This window comes from Cheilinus undulatus, linkage group 15 (genome assembly GCF_018320785.1).
Source record: "Cheilinus undulatus linkage group 15, ASM1832078v1, whole genome shotgun sequence".
Taxonomy (NCBI): domain Eukaryota; kingdom Metazoa; phylum Chordata; class Actinopteri; order Labriformes; family Labridae; genus Cheilinus; species Cheilinus undulatus.
In genome coordinates, this window is record NC_054879.1 from 47629160 (window position 1) to 47649958 (window position 20799).

General features: G+C 41.0%; 1 protein-coding gene and 1 long non-coding RNA gene across 3 annotated transcripts in view; one reads left to right on the forward strand and one right to left on the reverse strand.

Annotated features, from left to right (window-relative positions):
• Nucleotides 1–208: 208 nt before the first annotated feature.
• Nucleotides 209–822, reverse strand: LOC121523073. Its single transcript, XR_005993018.1, has 2 exons — nt 708–822; nt 209–408 (listed from the first exon to the last, which is right to left on the reverse strand). It is a non-coding gene; the product is annotated as an uncharacterized LOC121523073 (long non-coding RNA).
• Nucleotides 823–9152: 8330 nt separating this feature from the next.
• Nucleotides 9153–20799, forward strand: part of LOC121522647 (neuroligin-4, X-linked-like) — a 59822-nt gene continuing 48175 nt past the window's right edge. Inside the window, exons 1-3 of one of the 2 annotated variants that reach the window (XM_041807204.1) lie at nt 9153–9172; nt 10111–10290; nt 18119–19069. In XM_041807204.1, the coding sequence (XP_041663138.1) occupies nt 18616–19069 (454 nt within the window). In that variant the 5' untranslated portion in view covers nt 9153–9172; nt 10111–10290; nt 18119–18615. Of the gene's footprint in view, nt 9173–9948; nt 10310–18118; nt 19070–20799 lie in introns of those variants that run through there. The other variant, XM_041807205.1, reaches the window with a different exon arrangement.

The following is a 20799-nucleotide window of genomic DNA, read 5'->3' on the forward strand; positions in this document are numbered from 1 at the left end:
TTACAATAAGAGGCCGCTTTAGTTGGTGTGTATTGTATAAACCCCTGATAATACAACAACTCATCCAAGTTTAAAGACAGAAGGGTTTGTTCAGCGGCTCCATTCGCTTGAAAGCATTTGACATTTTCAGGAACAGGCTGGAAAGATTTGATTTCTTAGAGGGCAGGCATGTGTGTGTTCTGTCATGCACAGACTATGGAGAGAGGGCTGATGTGTAAGATGATGCTCCTTTAATGTCAGAGAAGACATTTGGAAGAACTTCCTGATGCATACATAGTAGATTTATCAAAGTGATGGCATTATTGGCATTATCATTATTTAACTCTGATAGTTCTGATGTCTCCTTCTTTATTCTCTCTTCAGAGACAGCAGGAACAAGACGGTGCTACATCAACATCACGTCTCATCCTGTAACACAGGCAGAAGGTCAAAGGGAGGTCAGGGGGTCACAGATATGCTACAGCGAGACAAACAAAGAAAAATGTACTTCTGAGGTGGAAAAATTCCTTTTTACTTCCTAATGTACTCAACCATGATAGACACAAAACATGTTGAGATAAAGACCCATCAACCCTAAAAAGACACATAATCCGCTGTTCCCACATGCACTCTTGGAAGGCCGGTGGAAATTGGAGTTAAGGATGGGGGCACATTAGGATGCAAACAGGAAATCCTCCACAGACAAGACCATCTTATTTCAGATCTACCTGATAGTCTAACCAGGCTGCAAAGGCTGGATCCTCTGAAGCCGTGGTTCTCAACCTTGGGGTTGGGACCCCCTTGGGGGACATGAGACACTAAGAGGGGGTCTCCAAATTCCTGAAAAAAGATGAGAATATTTTTTTGAATTTCACTATTGCCACTTTACACCAATTTTGCCAACTTTTAACCAGTTTTCATCATTTTCCCCACAAATTTTAACCCATTTTTGCCATTTTAAACCCTTTCCACCACTTTTTTCTGCCTGTTTTTGCCACTTCTAAACCAATTCTTGCCACATACGCCATGTTGCCTCTGTTGACCCATTATTGCCACTATTAACCCCATTTTACCACTTTGTATACCCAATTTTTCCATTTTAACCACATTTTGACTATCCGGTATGCCCATTTTTGCCAGTTAGACAATATCTGCCTAATTTTTCTTTCTCAGTTAAGACTATTTTGCCAGTTAATATCGATTTTTCTTCCCATTTCACAGAATTTCCACCCATTTTTGCCAATTTAAAGCCTTTTCAGCCACTTTTTAATCCCCTTTTACCACTACTTATGACCATTTTTGCCACTGTAACCCATTTTTTGTCTTTTTTTGGCCATTTTTTTTCCATTCTTATATAATTTTTGCCACTTCTAACCCATTTATTTCATTGATAAAAGTGGTTATTTTTTCAGGTTAAATATGAAATATGGATATCCCAGATTAACTTTACAACTGACCATGATTTTGCTGACCCCCAGTTCAGCTGGGCCCCAGAAAGCTCTCCCATTACCCCCCTTTATGGACGGCCCTGTCTCCACATGACTATTCTTGAATGTTCATGGCTGTGTTCAACCACCTTCAGGTACAGTGGGGGTCCCTGGTCTCAGGCACCTTTATTTTGGGGGTCACAGGCTGAAAAGGTTGAGAACCCCTGCCCTGAAATGGGACACAAGTTCAGGTCCTGTCATCTGCTCACATAAGCAAACACTGCTGCAGGAAATAAAGTCATACAGAAATAGAAGCATTGTTTTTAGGAGCACCTTGTTCCTCATCTGAGTCTGACCTCTCAGAAACACTCCCAAACCGCCATGTTTACTCCAGCTGGGTAGAATAACAGGCACGGTTGAGGATCAAGGATGCTTGCCTGTGAAGCCTTGCATCTCTGTAATCTTAAAAGATGTGATCCTTTCAAAGTGTTAAAGCTTATTTTTATGCCACAGCATTCACAGCTTGGCAGTTTTAAAGTCGTTCCCCGGGATTCTGTTGATAACTTTATTTGCGGGCCTCACCTCTAGCTACAACCCCAGCCTTTTAATCCTATATGAGCCTGAGCACAGCCCCAGATACACACACTGGCTTTTTGACGGTCTGGGTTAAAAAGAATGAGTGACAGGGCTTTTGCTGTAGGGGGCCCTGTGGCTTTGTAAGCTATAAGTCAGTGTCATCCCTCAAAATCACCTCTCACCTTCACTTTACCTTCTAAAAAGACACATGGACAACCTGTTAAAAGACTGAAAGAGAACAAGAAGCAGGGCTCAGGAGACAGGAGTAGAGGGCAGAGGCAGAGTCAGGCTGTCTGAGGAGGAGGGGAGAATTATAAAGGTCACAACTGTATGCAAACTGGCACCAGGATACAGGACGACCTATATGCTAGCAGAAATGCATCCTTATCTCTTACCTCACACTTATATTATCAGCAGTAGGTATTATTATCTGTTATTCACCATCATCATTAGCTTTGCTAAATGTCTCCTACCAATTATTGCAGGGGTGTCAAACTCAAGGCCCGGGGGCCAAATCTGGCCCGTGGTGCAGTTATACCCGGCCCACAGGATCGTACCATATTTTTATTCTAACTGGGCCACCAGTATGAGGTCTGCAGATTTCCTCCAGTATAACAGCGTAAACTAAACCACACCATTGAAGAGATCCATTTAAAGTCATTAGAATAAGAAAGAGGGAAGAGTTGGAATGACCTGATAAAAACTCAGGAATGTGGGAAAAGAAACTTGTATTTTCGTTTCGTATTCTGTAATTTGCGTCTCACAATAATGACTTAAAGTTATGGTTTTGACTTTTATCGCATTAAGATTCACCATTTTAATTCTAAAGTTATATTTAGACGTTTAAAAATCATGAATTAGAATTTTATTTTACATTTTGACATTTTCAGCTCCTAACTTTGAATTTTAATCCCAAATATTAACCTTTTCAATTTAAATTTGTACATTTTTATCTCACATTTGGACCTTTATAACTCAGTATTTTGAATTTTATCTCATATTTTAAACTTTTGATTTTTTCTCAGATCTTGACCTTTTCAACTCCTAATTATTACTTTTAATCCCCAATATTGACCTTTTCAGTTGCAGTTGTTAAGTCTTTTATCTCATGTTTTGACATTTTAATCTCATGGTTTTTAAATTTTATTCCATTTTTTACCTTTAAACTATTTTTTTTCTTTTATCTCAAATACTGACCTTTAAACTCATGATTTAAAAAAAAAAATCTCATATTTTGAACTTTGAAACTCATGATTTAGAATTTTATTCAGTACTTTAACTGTTAAGAATCATGATTTTAACTTTGTCTTACATTTTTTGCGCCCTATAATTTGTTAGCAGTGAAGATGAGGTTAACAGTTTATGGGACCCAGTCAGGCCCTCAGGTTAGTCCCAAATTCAGGATTCGGTCCCTGCTGTGACTGAGTCTGACATCCCTACACTATTGTTTTGCAGTCTGCACATCTCCTTCTGCATATATACTGTAGTTTTTTTTTTTTTTGCACAGAGATTCTGTAATGCAGGGGTCAACTCAACCAATGCAGGGGTCAAAATCTGAAACGCTTAAAAATAATAAGTTTAAAATGCCAAAATATGAGTTAGAATTTCAAATCATGAGTCTAAAAGGTCAAAAATGGGATGAAAGTCAAATTTAGGAGTTGAAAAAGTCCTAATGTTTGGTTTAATTTAAATTCATCAGTTAAAAGGCCAAAATATGACTTAAGATTTAAATTGTGAATCTAAAACATCAACATATTAACCTGACACGCCAGATGGACGTGTGTGTTTCACACATCCATCTGGGAAAGCTTCTGCAGGAAACGTTTGGGAAAAGGCAGAGGATTTGAAAAAACTCGGAGTGTGATTGGATGAAAGTGCTGTCTGTCACATCTCTACGGGCCAAACACGTGACGCAGCCGCTATCGATACTGAGGAAGAACACGAAACATGGCGACTGTAGACATGTCAGTACTCGACTTTTGTGGTTTTTGAAAAGAAAACAACTCACTGCTGTTCTTTGTTCCTCTTTTAACGAAGAACTGTCATCAAGTTCTGATAAAAGTGGCGCTTCAGCAGCATCCACGCTAACCTCTTCCGCCATAACTGCACCAGCTCTTGTTGCTGCTTTCACTGCCTCTCGTTGCTGATTGGTCCAAATGGTTCAGACGGGAGCTTTGCAAGATTGATTTGCCGGTAAGAAACAAGGAAACGTGTGTATCCATCTGCTTTGCAAGGTTATCAACATATGTGATAAAAAGTCAAAAATATGAATTGAAAAGATAAAAAAATATGCACTAAAACGTCAAAATCATAAGTTTTAGTTGTTATTGTGGGACAAAAATGAAAATGTATATTCTTTTCCCACTTTCCTGACTTTTTATCTAATTATTTCACTCTAATTTATCTAATTTTATGTCCGAACAAGGATGTTTTAAATCATCGAGGTTAGGTTAACATTTTCATGCTGGCATAGGTCTGTAGACCTCATATCAGTGGGCCAGTAAGTTTGACAGCCCTGCTGTAAAGGCTGTAACAGAGCTCTGCTGTTATGCTGTCTTTCTAGTTTCACCCTTACCCGGGCCGTGCCATCGCTCCGGTTTACTAGAATGTGATTTAACACAGATTTAAAGTCTCGCTGAGCCTAAAGGGATGTCACTGAACAAAAGCAAACACTTCACATCTACAGAAGGCCTTTGGCTCCTCATGCAGGGCGCTCGGCATGTATGAATGCAAACAGATTTTACCTTGAATATTTCCCACTAGCAGCATGTCGGTGTGTGCTGGCGAGAGAGTATTCAGGAAAATTCCCCACATGCGAGCTGAAGGAAATGATGGCGTTAACATTCAGCCAGCATGCGTCTGCTGTGATCTGGGTGTACATAATGAAGCAGCTTCATCATGTTTTCTGCTCATCTCTGCTCTTTTGTTGATCCAGTGGAGATGTTCAAGTACACACAGCACTGACTGCAATCACAGCATCGCTCTCACGCTTCCTCTGCAGTTTCTTCATTGTTCTTCCTCTGTCTTCTACCTCCTGGGACTTCTCCTCTTCATCAAACAGGCTAAGCATGTAAGGTTCATGCGTGATCATCTTACTCTGGCAGATATCAGAGCAGCCTTCCTGAAACTTTCTCAGAGCGATCAAAGTTAAAACTTTATATGTAATCAATGCTGCCGACGTGAGTATTCACACCCTCTGTGAAAAAGCTGTAAACATCAGGCTCCTCCCATTTCTCTGTCTCTGCTGAGATGTTTCTACACCTTGACTGGAGCACACCTGTACTCAGATAAACTGACCGGACTGATTTGGAAAGCCATACTATAGAGAAGGCCTCAGCTGACAGTTGAGTCTTTTCCATAATACAGATTTTTAAAGTGTTCTGCTGTTACACCATGAGATCCATGCCTGCTGAAATCTGCATGGACACTGTGGAGGGATGTTTTATTAGGTAGATAATGTTTGACTTTAACCGTACATGTTAATAATGGAAAAAAGTTCAAAATACGAGATGATAGCAATTTTTTATACCTTACAGCAGGGGTGTCAACCTCATTTTTAATATTAATGAATTCAAAAGGAAGTCAAAGGCAAGTTTAAAGGCTCAAAATGTTAAAACATACAAACAAACAACAAGAATAGAAAAAAATAATAGATAAGGCAGAAATATGAGACTGAAAGTCACAATCATGAATGTAAAGATCAAAATATGAGACAAAATTCACAGCTGGGAATTTAAAAGGTGAAATATGAGAATCTGAAATGAAAAGTTGTGAGTTTAAAAGGCCAAAATATGAGATACAATTCAAAATCATGAGTTTTAAAGCTCAAAATATGAGATACAATTAATATTTGTGAACTTAAAATGTAAAACATTAGATGAAATTAAAAATAGTGTTTAAAAGGCCAAAATTATTCATTGAAAAGGTCAAAATCTTAAATAAAAAATTGTTTTTACTCTTGACTCTAAATTTGATGACTTAAGGATATTTTTCATCGTTGAGGTTTAGTTTACATTTTTATACTGGAGGAAATCTGCAGAGCTCATACTGGTGGGACAGGTAGAGTTTAAATGTGATGTGGATTACCCTCTACCTTTGGCAATTAGAAACCACAAGGCCCCCGGTCCTTGAGTTTGACACCCCTACCTTAAAGGCTTGGCAGACATACTACCGCCACACTGCGGCTCTTGTAAAGGTTTTTTTTTTAAACACTTTGGCTCTTTGGTGAGAAACACTGCTCTAGATTATCGGAGGTAGAAGAGGAGCCAGGTTACCTGGTTAGCAGCTGTAGTCCACAGGTGTGTGAAGGTTCATCACCAGGTGAGGAGATGTTGATGATCAGTGATTATCAGCTGGAGCAGCTAACGAGCTGCAGTCCTGACGTCTATGAGAGATGGAGCTGAGGGGAAACTTCAGTGGGCGTGGCTAAAGTTTGACTCCAGCAGAATGAATCTGTGTTTGCTCTAACTCTGGCAGTGGCTGCTCATAATTCACTCAAAGAAGAGTGCATTTGACTAAAGCGGGGTACACACATAAGGATTTTCTAAATCTTAAGAGATTTTTTATCTGTTAGAGACCACACATTAAGATAAGAAAATCAGGGATTGAACAGCTTTGATGGTACTGTGTGGCGTGCTCCGATAATCTGAACGCAGCACACGCCATGACTCTGTCCCACCACCGGTCTAGACTCTCGTCCTCCAAGCCAGAAATCTCACGTGATCACACGTGATCTAACAAAAACGAAGAAGAAACACATAGACATTATATACGTAGACGCCTCATTGGCCAGTGGGCTGCACATCAACTCTGCCGCCATCTTGCCAGAAGTATTCGTGGTTAAGCTGCATGACTTCCTGTGCTGCGTGGGGCTGACAAGATTGCGTGGAATAACATTTCAAACAATAAACAAACAATAAACCCTTCACCCCCTATTTACTTGCTTTTGTTTATGGAACGGTCTATCCTCTGGCAACATGGCGGAGACGCTGACGTATAGCGGCAGCGGGCAAACACAGTCAATGAGGCGTCTACATATATAATGTCTATGGAAGAAACATAGCAACAAGCTGAAAACACAACACGCAACATGGAAGAGGACATAGAAGAAGAGGGAATGATGGCGTTCTTGGGACTATTTTTAACAGATAAATCCCAAACTAAAAAAACAAAATCAAAAAAGAAGTCCACCTTTAAGACGCTTCAGCAGGTCGGCCATGCTTGTCTTTATATACGCCTGCTTCCTTGTTCCTCAGTCAGCTCGCTGCTTGATTGGCTACACTCCGTTTCACGTCACAATTCACGGAGTCATGACTCGGGAGTCGTCGGCTTTCCCCCCACATGAAGATTTTTGGTCGTAAATATTGAACAAGTTTAATATTTATGATCATCGGCCCCGACCGTTTTCGGAGCCAATTATCGTACAAATTCACTCTTAACACACCTCAGACCACAGGATGATCTTACAGGATAATCTTACAAGACATCAGATAATCGGGGGTTTGCCGTCCTTGGTCGGGAAGGGGGAAAATCGGGACAACAGCAGCCCGATTATCTTTATGTGTGTATCCCGCTTAACTCTGGCAGCGATTTGTTTCACACATCCATCACAGGTACCGAGGAATAACATGAAACATGGCGACTGTAGACGTGTCAGTACATGACTTTAGTGGTTGTGAAAAGAAAACAGCTCACTGCTGTTCTTTGTTCTTCTTTTAATGAGGAAATGTCGTCAAGTTCTGATAAAACTGGCGCTTTAGCAGCATCCACGCTAATCTCTTCCGCCATAACGGCACCAGCTTCTTGTCAGATGGGAGCTATGGAGATGGATTCACCAGTGATTTTTTTTGCCATTTTGCAACCTCTTTTTGCCACTTTTTCCTATTTTTGCCCTTTTTTTTTTGCCAGTTTTTGCCCATTTAAGCTACCTTTTGCCATTAAATACCCCTTTTTTCCTATTTTTTACCCATTTTTGCAACTTTTTTGCCACTTGTCATCCAAGTAAGCTACCTTTTACCATTAAATACCACTTGTTTCATTTTTCCCAAATTTTTGCCTCTTCATTTTCCCATTTTTTCCACTTTTATACCATTTTTACCCTTTTTCACCATTTTTTGCCACTTTTTGCCCATTTAGGCTACCTTTTTGGCCATTTTAATAAGCTTTTCACTCATTTTTTTTACCACAATCTTACCACTTTCTGATCATTTTCCACTTTTTTCCAATTTTTGCCCCTTTTCACAATTTTTTGTCCATTTAAGCTGCCTTTTGCCATTAAATACCACTTGTTTTCTTTTTTCCTAAATTTTTGCCTTTTCATTTAGCTATTTTTCTTTCATTTTTGCCCTTTTCCACAATTTTTTTCCACTTTTTACCCTTTTCACCATTTTTGCCACTTTTTGCCCATTTAAGCTACCATTTTGCCCATTTTAGTAAACTTTTCACTGATTTTTTTGCGACGATTTTACAACTTTATGACCATTTTCCACTTTCATCCAATTTTTGCTTTTTTTTTTTTTTTTTTACCATTTTTGCCACTTTTTTGTCCATTTAAGCTACCTTTTGCCTGAAAATACCACTTATTTTCTTTTTATCTCAAATATTTGTCTCTTCATTTTGCCGTTTTTTTCCGTTTTTGCCCTTTTTCACAATTTTTTTTCCACTTTTTACCTTTTTTTCCACTCCTACCCCATATTTGCCCTTTTTTACCATTTTTGCTCATTTAAGCTACCTTATTGCCCATTTAAGTCACTTTTCACTCATTTTTTCACAATTTTTTCCACTTGTAGCTCATTCTTTTTGTCACTTCTCACCTGTTTTTGCTGCTTTTTGACAATTTTCCCACCTTTAACTTAGTTCTTAATGCCGTTTTGCCGCTTTTCACCTCTTAGATTGTGGCTCTTGTAAAGGTATTTTTCAACAGTTTGGCTCTTTGGTTGAGTAACACTGGTGTAACACCTATACTGTGATTCGTCGCTCCTCATTTACACCACAGCAGCTTTTTCAGGTGTTAAAGATGATCCAAAGAATCAGAACTCCTTCCTGATGTTCTGTTTTGCTTTTCAGGTCATAAACAGTCATCATCATTAATTTCAGTCTGCTTTTTTACTTCACTCCTCACAGGAGCTTTAAAATCACATCTTCAACACTGGACGTGCAGCCTGAGGCGTACGAGACGACCATCCAAGAAGGTATTTGTGCATCTTTTTTCTTGCAAATATTTGAGCGTGGAGAGTGAGGCGAATGATTCAGACGTCCCCCAGCGTCCACCAGCAGCAGAGGGCAACACAGAGGAACAAGCCGAGCGGTGGCGGGCAGACAGAGAGATGGATGGAGGGGTGGACGGAAGATTGTTAAGGAGATGAATAGAAAGTTCTGAATGCTGCTGCGGCAGGCCGTGCTGACGTGAGGAGTGTTCCCAAACACAGTTAGTAGCGACTGCAGACCCACTGCATTACCATACACACAGACACACACACACACACACTGGGCCTTGGGGAGTAAGGCTGCTTGCAGGCAGAGCTGAGGAATGGCAACAAATCTCCTGTTCTGGTCCTGAAGAGGTCACTGCTACCCCAGCACCATCAGTTAATGTGTGTGTGTGTGTGTTCCCTGGTTTGTGTGCTTTTTCAGGTGTTTAATTGGATTGTGCATACATGTTTTTTCAAGTGCAATGGGAGCTTCTACAGGTGTGTGTTTATCCGCTGATGTGCTTTGTGCAGCTGCTGTGTACATGTGTGTGTTCCTCCTGCACAGGTCGTCTCTCTCCTCTCCTTCATTCTCCCTCTTTTCTTCCCTCCAGTCTGCGCTTCCTCGCGCAGCTAGGTGCGTATCATTGGATCAGTAGCTGCTGCCTGCCACACTGTCCAATCGCATCTAGGGAGAGAAAGGGAGAGAAAGAGACACAGGGAGAGAGAGAGAGAGAGATGGGGGAGGGAGGAGAAAGAAAGGAACAGAGGGAGAGAGAGAGATTGATTATTTGAACGTCCTGGGCCTTGCATTCCTTGGAGGAACACATTTCTTCTCGTCATTTTTTTTTTTACTCTTCCACCTTTTCTCGGACTGACAGCTTGAGGCTTTGTTTGTTTTTCTCTTCTTTCTTTTTTTTGTGGGGGTTATTCCCACCCAGGAGACGTGCCAACGCCACCAGCACTAGCAGCAGCAGCAGGAGCAGCAGCAGCAGAGGAATATCTCCCAATATCCCATCCCGGGCACGTCGGAGAAGCTGCAGCAGCGGAAAACACGAGGCGAATATTGCGGTGGAACGGGAGCATGCTCCGCGGGCTTTCACACCTCTCGCCCTGGCTCGGTACGGTAGGATAAAGACTGTACGTTCTGTTAAATGTCATTTTGAGTTTTTTCCCCCACTGCAGCGGGGGATGCAGGTTGGGGCTTTGCATTTTGAGTGTGTGTGAGTGTGTGAGTGTGTGTGTTTTGCCGTAGTCAGCTTCAGACAGCGTATTCTAACTCACAGGCAGGCGGGTTTTTTCCACTCTTGCGCTTTTATTTTGTTGTTCGGCTCCACTTTGACTGCGGAGCCGCTTTTATCTCGTCCTTTTGTGGCTAAAATGATTAAAGGGGAGGGCTGGCAGGCGGGTTTGCCTTGATAAATGGAGCGTTATTCATCAGCGTGGTGTGATCACCACTGGAATGTTAACTAGCACCTTGCACAACACGGCTAACACTTTTTACTAGCTTAACGTGCTTTAGGCGCGAACACGCAAATGCGCGCGCGTGTTTGTATGTGTTAATATTCTGCCCTAAGGCCCTGACAGAGAGAGATAGTGTGGGCAGCTGTGGGAAAAGAGTGTGTAGTGGTCAAGAAAGTGGAGAGAGAGAGAGAGAGGAGTGTGTCGGTGTGCGTTACAGGCTTCCTACCTTATGCTACATGCAGGTCAGCAGCCCCCGCGGTGTACCCAGGGTTTAATTAAGCGTGTGACGTGACTCTCAAACATCCCCCACCCACTCACCCACCCTCCCCTGATCTGTGGAACAATGTGTAGTGAGGATGTGACATATGTCTGCGTCTCACACACGCTCGCGAGCACGCGCAGGGGCCATTTGTGTGTGTCTTGACACAGCAGCCCCTGACAGTCTGACACAGAGTTAAGCTGAGCGGACAACATCTCGTTTGCCCTATCTATCGCTCTCATATCTATTTTTAACGTGAACAGCAGCGAGGTGGCACAGCCTATTCTCCTGATGTGCGCGCGACGTTTTATTTATCCTACACCAGTGCTTCTCAACCTTTTCAGCCCAGGACCCCCAAAATAAAGGTGCCAGAGACCGGGGACCCCCACTGGACCTGAAGGTGGTTGAAGACAGCCACGCACATTCAAGAATAGTCATGTGGAGACAAGGCCGTCCATAAGGGGGATGAAGGGGAGAGCTTTAACCTGAAAATAGCCACTCTTACCAAAGAAGCAAGTATATTTATTAGTCATTTGTGTGGTTGATAGCCTCCCTAAAAAGGGGTTCAAATCCCTTTTGTTAAAAACAAAGATAAAATGGGTTAAAATGGTTAGCATAGGTTAATAATGGCAAAAATGGTGGAAAAGGTGGTGAAATTGGATTTTAAACGTAGCTGATACTGGTTAGAAGTGGCAAAAAAAATTTTAAGGTGGCAAAAAATAAGCAAAAAAGTGGCAAAAATTGGTTAAAGCAGCAAAAACGTGCATAGATAGTGGTAAGGGGTATTAAAAAGTGGCTGAAATGACTTTAAATTGGCAAAAATTGGTGGAAAATTTGGTAAAATGGGATGAATAATTGATTTAAACTAGCTAAAAGGGTTAACAAGAGAGAAAAAATGGGCAGAAATAGGCAGAAATGGGTTAAACTGGCAAAATTGAGCATATCAAATAGTGAAAGGTGGTTGAAATGGGCGTAAAATGCGGTTAATAGAGGCAATAATGGGTCAACAGAGGCAACAACAGGTGTAAAGTGGCAAGACTTGGTTTAGAAGCGGTAAAAACAGGCAGAAAAAAGTGTTGGAAAGGGTGTGAAATGGGAAAAAATGGGTTTTAAGTTTCAAATATGTGTTAACATTGGCAAAATCAGTGGGAAAAAAAACAGGTTAAAATTGAGCAAAATTGGTGTAAAGTGGCAACAGTGTCATTTAAAAAATATTATTAGTTTTTTTAGGGCATCTTGTGACCCCTCTCCCAGCGTTTCGCGACCCCCATGGGGGTCCCGACCCCAACGTTGAGAACCACTGTCCTACACAGCCTTGGTGTGAATAAGGCAGCTTTCCTAAATCTAGTCTTAGTCTTTAGATTAAAATGTGCTTCAGTTTGAGCCACATTTTAATTTTTAGGACCAAACAGTCCAAAAAATGAGTTGTGCTGACTTAAAAATCCAAAATAGCTATTTGAGCTCTATTTTCTTTGATAGAACACCTTTTTAGTTTTAAGTAGCCTAACATTAGTCGATCATTTCTTTGCCACTGCACTCAAATTATTCCACAACCATCCTCTAAATCAGGGGTTCTCAACCTTTTCAGCCTGCAACCCCCAAAATAAAGGTGCCAGAGACCGGGGGCCCCCACTGGACCTGAAGGTGGTTGAACAGCCAGGAACGTTCAAGTATAGCCATGTTCAGACAAGGCTGTCTATAAGGGGGGATAAAGGGGGAGGTTGCTGGGATCCAGCCAAACTGGGGCCACATGGAGGTCAGCAAGACCATGATCCACTGTAAAGTTAAGCTGTGATATCTCTATTTCATATTAGGGATGTACAATATTGGATTTTTGCTGAAATCCGATATGCCGATACTTACAGATTCATTTTAGCCGATATCGATATTGAAATACCCTTTTTGGACAGAAATGTCGGTCCTTTGGGACACTTTAAAGGCTCGGTTATGCTTTCCACGCAGACGGTCGCAGGGACAAAAACTGATATGGAATCAAGATGCAGAAACGTCTGGTGCATTTATACCTAGCGCCGGCTTCCTCTTCGCCGCAAACTGATATTCTCCCAAAAGCTAGGGGGCAGTGTCTTCAAGAATCACATCTGTAGCGTCTTTAATGCAAGTCATAGAGGAAGATTTGTTGATCATGGAGAACCATGAAGAGGAGCTGCTGTTTACTGTTGTTACAGCATGAAAGAGAGAAGAGATGGTCCACACAGCCACTCAGTCGAGAGAGGAAGGACGAGGGGGAGTTTTCTTGTACGGCCAAAGCGAGAGAGAGATGAGGAAGTACATGGCAGTCTCTGTGATCTTTCAAAGAACAAGCATACAGGCGTTTATATTTTCTGACTTCTGTCACCAAAAACTCCTCAAAATCAGCCATTCTGACGTGTGCCACGTCTGCGTCTGTAAAAATTTCGGGGATGTGTGTGGACAGACGAAAACCCCCATGGAGGGGCGTGTCTTAACATTTGACGTCACGTTTGACGTGTGGTCATTCGCAGCCACACGGATGCGTCAAGCATAAAACGGGCTTAAGGTTTAAGGATGACCAAGGAAACAATTTTTAGTTCTTAAAAAACACTTCCAAGTTTAAAGAATGAGGATAAATAAAGAAAAAGACCTCACCTGACATAGGTCTGTTGGTTCAGACTAAAACTCCACAAATTTATTAATATGGACAAAATTTACAGTTGATATGTGCTGAAATACACAGGCAAAATATCAGATGTAAATATCGGCAGAAATTTGTATATCTGCCAATACCAGACCGATAATATCATACATCCCTATTTCATATTTAACCTGAAAAATAACCCCTCTTATCAAAGAAACAAATACCTTTTTTAATAATTTGTGTAGTAAAAAGCCTTCTTAAAAATGTAAATCCCCTTTGTTAGGAAAAAAAAAAAAAAAAGCTTTAAAAATTGCTAAAATGGGTTAATAATGGCAAAAAACAATGGTGGAAAAGAGGGTAAAGTTTGATTTTAAAAGTAGCAGAAATGGGTTAGGAATAGGGCTGGGCAATTAATCGCAAATTAGATTAAATCGCAATATGGCCTATTGCAATTTTCAATGGCAGAAGGTGCAGGTACCCTGAAATTTGTGTCAAAATTCCAGTTTAGGTATTTTTTTGCAGCAGAGATGTGATGCACGACATATCATACAAACATTCACCTGCCATATTAGTGTACAAAAAATCCTATTTTCATTTTTGGATGTTTTTCTAATTAAAAAAGAGAATTATATAAAAATTATCATCCCTTTAATACAACAGTTCATATCAAATTTGCAAAATGAGTAAAAAAATCAGCACAATTAGATATTTTTAAACAACTGCTCTGCCCTAATCTAATCTAATATTTCATAGGTTAGAATGAATTATTGCTTGTTTTTGTTGTAAAATGCATGAGATGAGGAACTTAAGAAATAATCACATATTAAATCGCAATCACAATATTGGGTAAAAAATCGCAATTAGATTGTTTTTCCAAATCGTTCAGTCCGAGTTAGAAGAGGCAAAAATGAGATAAAACTGGCAAAAATGGGTTGAAGTGGCAAAAATAGACATATAAAGTGGTAAATGGGAGTTCAAATGTGGCTGCAATGGCTTTACATTGGCAAAGATGAGTGGAAATTTAGTGAAATGGGATGGAAAATTGTTATAAACTGGCAATAAAGGGTTAACTGAGAAAAAAATAAGCATATCAAATGGTGAAATGTGGTTAAAATGGGAAAAATGGGCATAAAAAGTGGTAAAAATGGGTTAATAGAAGCAATAATGGGTCAACAGAGGCAACAGTAAGCTTAAGTGGCAAGAACTGATTTAGAAGTGGCAAAAACAGGCAGAAAAAAAGTGGTGGAAAGAGTTTAAAACTGACAAAAATAGATGTTAAATGGCAAAAAAGTGTTCAAATTGGTGAAAAAAAAAGATGAAAAATGGTAAAACAATGACAAAATTAGTGTGAAGTGGCAATTTTAGAAGTATTCTCTTAGAATTTTTCAGGGCATATGGAGACCCCCTCTTAGTGTCTCACGACCCCCATGGGGTCCAGACCCCAAGGTTGAGAACCTCTGCGTTAAACCACAGTTTTCCTAGAATGACACCTTTGCACCATGGGTGAAGTTATCCACTCAGTTAGTACAGTCCTGTCTCCAGTCTAAATATATAATGGACGGTACAGTGAACAGGATGGAAGAAGACTTCCTGGTTCAGTTTGCACAGTTTCAGTTCCGGTAAATGTTTGAGATTAAAGAAATAACAGTGGGTGAAGAACATGCAGCTTTATGAAAAGTAGTCAAACACGTTATTATTAAGGCTGTTAACATGAACGCGTTAATGCTTGTAAATTAATCTTGAAACCCTAACATATTAAAAAAATAACAGATTTAATCATATGACTAAGTTTGACCTCAGCTTGCTCCCGTAGTCCTCCAGCGCGGATGTTTAGGTGCCTGGGGGTCAAGAGGTGAGAGGGTCAGACACAGCCAGCAGTGATGAGTGAGGAGACAGACCCCGGTCTGCTTAACGTTGATTTTCTTTTTTAAAAGCTGGAGAACATTAGTGAAGATAAAACCAAAGCTGTGGGTACATGCTGCAGAGATGAACGGTCTTTACACCGAAGCACGAGCCTGAAGTTCCACCTTCAGGTAAAGCACATCTTTGCTAATGTTAGCAAAGACGCTAACAACAACACGGGATCAAGCCACGGTCATACCACTCTGCTCAGCTGCTTCAGGACAGTTTTCTTCTTCAGCTGCTCAGATAAATGCTGAAAAGTGCTCCAAAACTCTGAGACAGTCCTGTTTGTTAACTATAACCGGCAAAATTGAAGCTAATTAGCAAACTTTACGAGCTGACGACAAAAGTATGATACGTTCAGGTAACCTCAGTAAATTAGACGACTGTATTCTATATGTTATGATGTGTTCAAATGTCACATAAGAAGGGGAAAATGTAGTTTTTGATGAGAAACTTTAATAAACAGTGTGAATGTGTGTTTATCCTGAGGGATATACAGTAGATGTGACAGACTGAATCAGAGCTTTTTAACTCAGGCTCTACTCAGCTAAGACCACTTTAGTTTAAATATTTGCCCTTATTTTGTCTTTCCACCAAACTCTAGAAAGTATTGATAGTGGCACTGATAAGGACTCAGATCAGCACTTTAATGTTCTGTACATAGAATTAAAACAATAAAAATAACAACCTTTAAATATCTAAAAACTTAAATATATACTTACACTATTAAAAAACTGTGGTGATTAATCATCACAGCATTATGAGTTTAATGTAAACAGAATTTTTAAGTGCAGGATGTTTCCACAGTTTACTTTAACTTAAAAAATGCCAAGTTAACCCAACATAAGAGCATGAGTAATGATTATTCAAAAATAAATATATTTATACTATTGAAACCTCGAACATTTTTGAGTGTTTACACTTTGTTCTGTTTTACAGTGTACTAGTTGTAGTCAGAGGTGAAAAGTACAGGACTATTGTATCCAAGTAAAAACAAATTTAGCCTACTTTGGTTAAAATATATGCAAGTATAAAAGTAAAATTACTTGTCTATAAATCTGCTGAAGTTAAAGTGAATTAATTCAAAGTTTACTTAAACTACTGAGAAGCAGTGTTTATTTTGGCAGCTATTTTTAATTTCAGTCTTAGTTTTAGTTTTTAAATGAAATGTATTTTAGTTTTTGTCACATTTTAGTCATTTCTACCCTTTTTAGTTTTAGTCAACGAACACGCAAAACATTTTAGTCTAGTTTTAGTCCATAAAAAGTCCTCACATTTTAATCTTTACTTTTAGTCCAAGCATTATTCTCTTGTCTAAATCTGGTACCAAATCATGGTAGTGTGTTCTCTGCCAAACCTGGGGTCCCTGCTTTCTACAGCTGAGAGGCAGAATAGATACAGATGTGTTGTTTTTAGACGGATTTACCCACAGTGGAGAAATATCACAGATTTAGAATGTCTGACGAAAACGACATTACATTTTAGTCTAGTTTAAGTCCATCTACCATCCATCCATCCATCCATCCATCCATGCAACCATCCATCCATCTACCATCCATCCATCCATCATCCATCCATCCATCCATCCATCCATCCATCCATGCAACCATCCATCCATTTATCCATCCATCTACCATCCATCCATCCATCCATCCATCATCCATCCATCAATCCATCCATCAATCCATCCATCTACCATCCATCCATCTACCATCCATCCATCCATCATCCATCCATCCATCCATCCATCCTTCCATCCATTCATCAATCCATCCATCTTCCATCCATCTACCATCCATCCATCCATCATCCATCCATCCATCCATCCATCCATGCAACCACCCATCCATCCATCCATCCATCCATCCATCCATGCAACCATCCATCCATCCATCCATCCATGCAACCATCCATCCATCATCCATCCATCCATCCATCCATCCTTCCATCCATCCATCCATCCATCCATCCATCCATCAATCCATCCATCTTCCATCCATCTACCATCCATCCATCCATCATCCATCCATCAATCCATCCATCCATCCATCTTCCATCCATCTACCATCCATCATCATCCATTCATCCATCCATCCATCCATCCACACATCCATCCATCCATCCATCCATGCATCCACCATCCATTTAGCCATCCATCCATCCATCCATCCATCCATCCACCATCCATCATTCATCCATCCATCTTCCATCCATCTACCATCCATCCATCCATCCATCCATCCACCATCCATCCATCTACCATCCATCCATGCATCCATCATCCATCCATCCATCCATCCATCCATCCATCCATCCATCTTCCATCCATGCATCCATCATCCATCCATCCATCCATCTATCCATCTTCCATCCATCCATCTACCATCCATCCATCCATCCATCCATCTATTTAAATGCAGATTGGAGAAATATCATGGATTTGAGAGTCCAACAGTCTAGCACTAACATTCTTGCCTTGATTTAGCCTCCGTATGAAGAGTAAACTTATTTTCATCCAAATTTTTTACTATCAAGTATCTATTTTTAGCTAGACTTGGACCTGTCATGGAAAATAATGTAGATGACGCCCTTTTTTTAGTCAGAGTTTGAGTCCACACAATGAACACTGCTCCTCCTCTATTCTAATGAAGACTAATTACATTCCTGCGCTTCTCTTTCTTTCTGTCTCCCTTTTTCTCTTTTCCAGGAGGCACTTTGGGCTTGTTATGGGGGTGACCGGAAGGAGAGAGTGACAGAGGAACAGTGATGCTACTGTTTACATAACGAGAGACTAACACTGGCACACACACTCCACATACACACACAAACATCCACATTCATGCACACATGCTCAGATCGCCAGTACAGGACATACACACTGGCTTTAAACACTACCACACACACAATCAAGGGAGTCGCTGACTGAGTCACCACACACTCAGAGGCACAGAATCACTGACTCACACGCAGGAGCAAACACACAAACTGACACACACACACACACACACACACCAGAGGAAAAGGTTGTTGTTTTTAAGAGCTAGGGTTGTGTGTTGTATGTGTGCTATGAGCCAAACTGAGCAGCAGCTCTGTACGACCGTTTGATTCCTCTGAAGGGTCAACACAGCCGTAACCCTCACCTTTCAGTCCCCTTTCTCCTCCCCTTGCATCCCTAATCTCCCAGCTTTCCCTAAACGCACCATCATGTCCAATCTGAGGACCGGGAGAAATCCCTCTATGGGGTTTCCATCCCTCTTCCTCCTCCCCCTCTGCCTCTCCGTTTCCCTCTATCCCGCCTCCACCTTGGCGCAGCAGACCGTGCCTGTCATCTCCACAGCGCAGGGGCGAATCCGTGGTATGTTGACCCCTCTGCCCTCGGACCTCCTGGGACCTGTTATCCAGTACCTGGGAGTACCTTACGCTAGGCCTCCCACGGGGGATCGCCGCTTCCAGCCGCCGGAGCCTCCTCTGCCCTGGCCGGGAATACGAAACGTGACGCAGTTTGCTCCGGTGTGCCCACAGTCGCTGGATGAGAGGAGCATGCTGGGAGATATGATGCCGTCCTGGCTCACGGCGAATCTGGATATAGCGGCCACGTACCTCACTCATCAGAGCGAGGATTGTCTCTACCTCAATATCTACGTGCCCACAGAAGAAGGTGAGTGTGAACAGACGTAGAATTAGATTTGCATGCTCCTCATTGCATAAAGTCCAATCAGAGCGGTGATAAAGCGCTGTTTCAGATGACCGTCAGGTGATTTTGAGGCCAATTTGACTGTGAAATTTGATCAGAACACAGACGCGTCCAGGCGGGCCGCACACATAACCTTCAAAAGAAATAATTAAATAAACTTTTACTTGAAAGGTGGAGCCCCCAGACTGCCCCCCTTTATACACACCCCTGGTTGAAACAACACTTAGTATGCAGACACCTGCGTCAGTCACCGAGGGGGTTACTCCTTTACACGCGGTATAAAGTGGGAAGGACACACGCTCACTCATGCATACATATTGCTTCATGCTTGTGCATGTGACCCTACACACACAAACAAACACACACACGTGTGAAGGGCAAGCATGAAAACTCCCACTGATGCAATTCATACCCAGCTGCTGTGAAATTAAGGTAGAATGACATAAAGCATAGTGGAGCAAGGCGGCAGCAAAGCTGTTCCTGCATTTGCATGTATGAATGTGAAGAGTGATCAAAGGCGCTGATACGCACAAATAGGCAGGTGGAGGTCTGTGTCACATAAGCACACACCTGCATGAGAGTTATTATGAAGCATTACTGAACCAACAAGTCGAGGTTAAAGAAAGGCAGGTGGATCTTCACATTTACTAAAGCGTAAATGTTACATTATTATTTAAAATCAAAATGTTTCATGGAATTTTAAGAATTCATATTTAATAGAGTAGTGCTGGGCAATCAAACAAGTTTCAATTTCAGTTACATTACCTAAATAAGTATTCACCCCTTGGAGGTCTTACCCCAAATTATTAGGCCTTTTTTGATGGAAAAAAACCCTCTTTAATATCAAAGTGAAGAAGATTTCTGCAAAGTTATGTAAATTAAATAAAAATCTGTAATGTAAAACAAGTAACTGCATAAATATTCCCTCCTTCTAGTCAGTATTTAGTAAAGTCACCTTCGGTTGAATCACTGATACACCAACGCTGGGATCAGTTATACATCCTCTTTGCACTACAACACAATGTACGTACTAGGGGTGTTAGAAAATATCGATACACAATATTTCGTGGCGCAATTCTGTATTGATATTTTAAAATGCAGTGTTGACATTTTGTTAATTAATAATTTACTTTGTTGGTAGTTTGTGGTGTAATTTCACCCCCTGATCGCCAGCCGGCTGCAAGCAGTTAACTCTTCCCTCTTCTCCTCGCTTAGACAACGAGATCATGCTAGACTTCGGTCTGAGTGAGCCGGCTGCTCATGTCTACCCAGCAGTGCAGCTTCTGCTGCATTTGTAGCGAATATGTGGACTTATTTTGGCTTCCAAAACATTAAAGATGGTACAGACTTCTCCAAGAGTCAGTCATTTGTAAGATATGCTACGCAGGGAGGGAAATACTTAAATACATGAAGAACCTGACAACATAGTGATAGCTTAGCGGCTAACAGCTAATGTGAAAGAAGCCTGCTGAAGCTACAGCTGGTTTTTACTCATGTAACCATAAATACAGTCAAAACTTTGTTGGGTTTTCTTTTGTAAGGACCTGTGCTGTCGTAGTGTCGTTAAGAATGGTGGCTTCCGTAGTACACTAAAAAAAAACACTGGCCCGTCACGTCATGTCCTCCTCACAACACAGTCCATCAGTCTTAAAGGTGGACATGAGGATCAGTCTTCCTCAACAAACACCTTACGT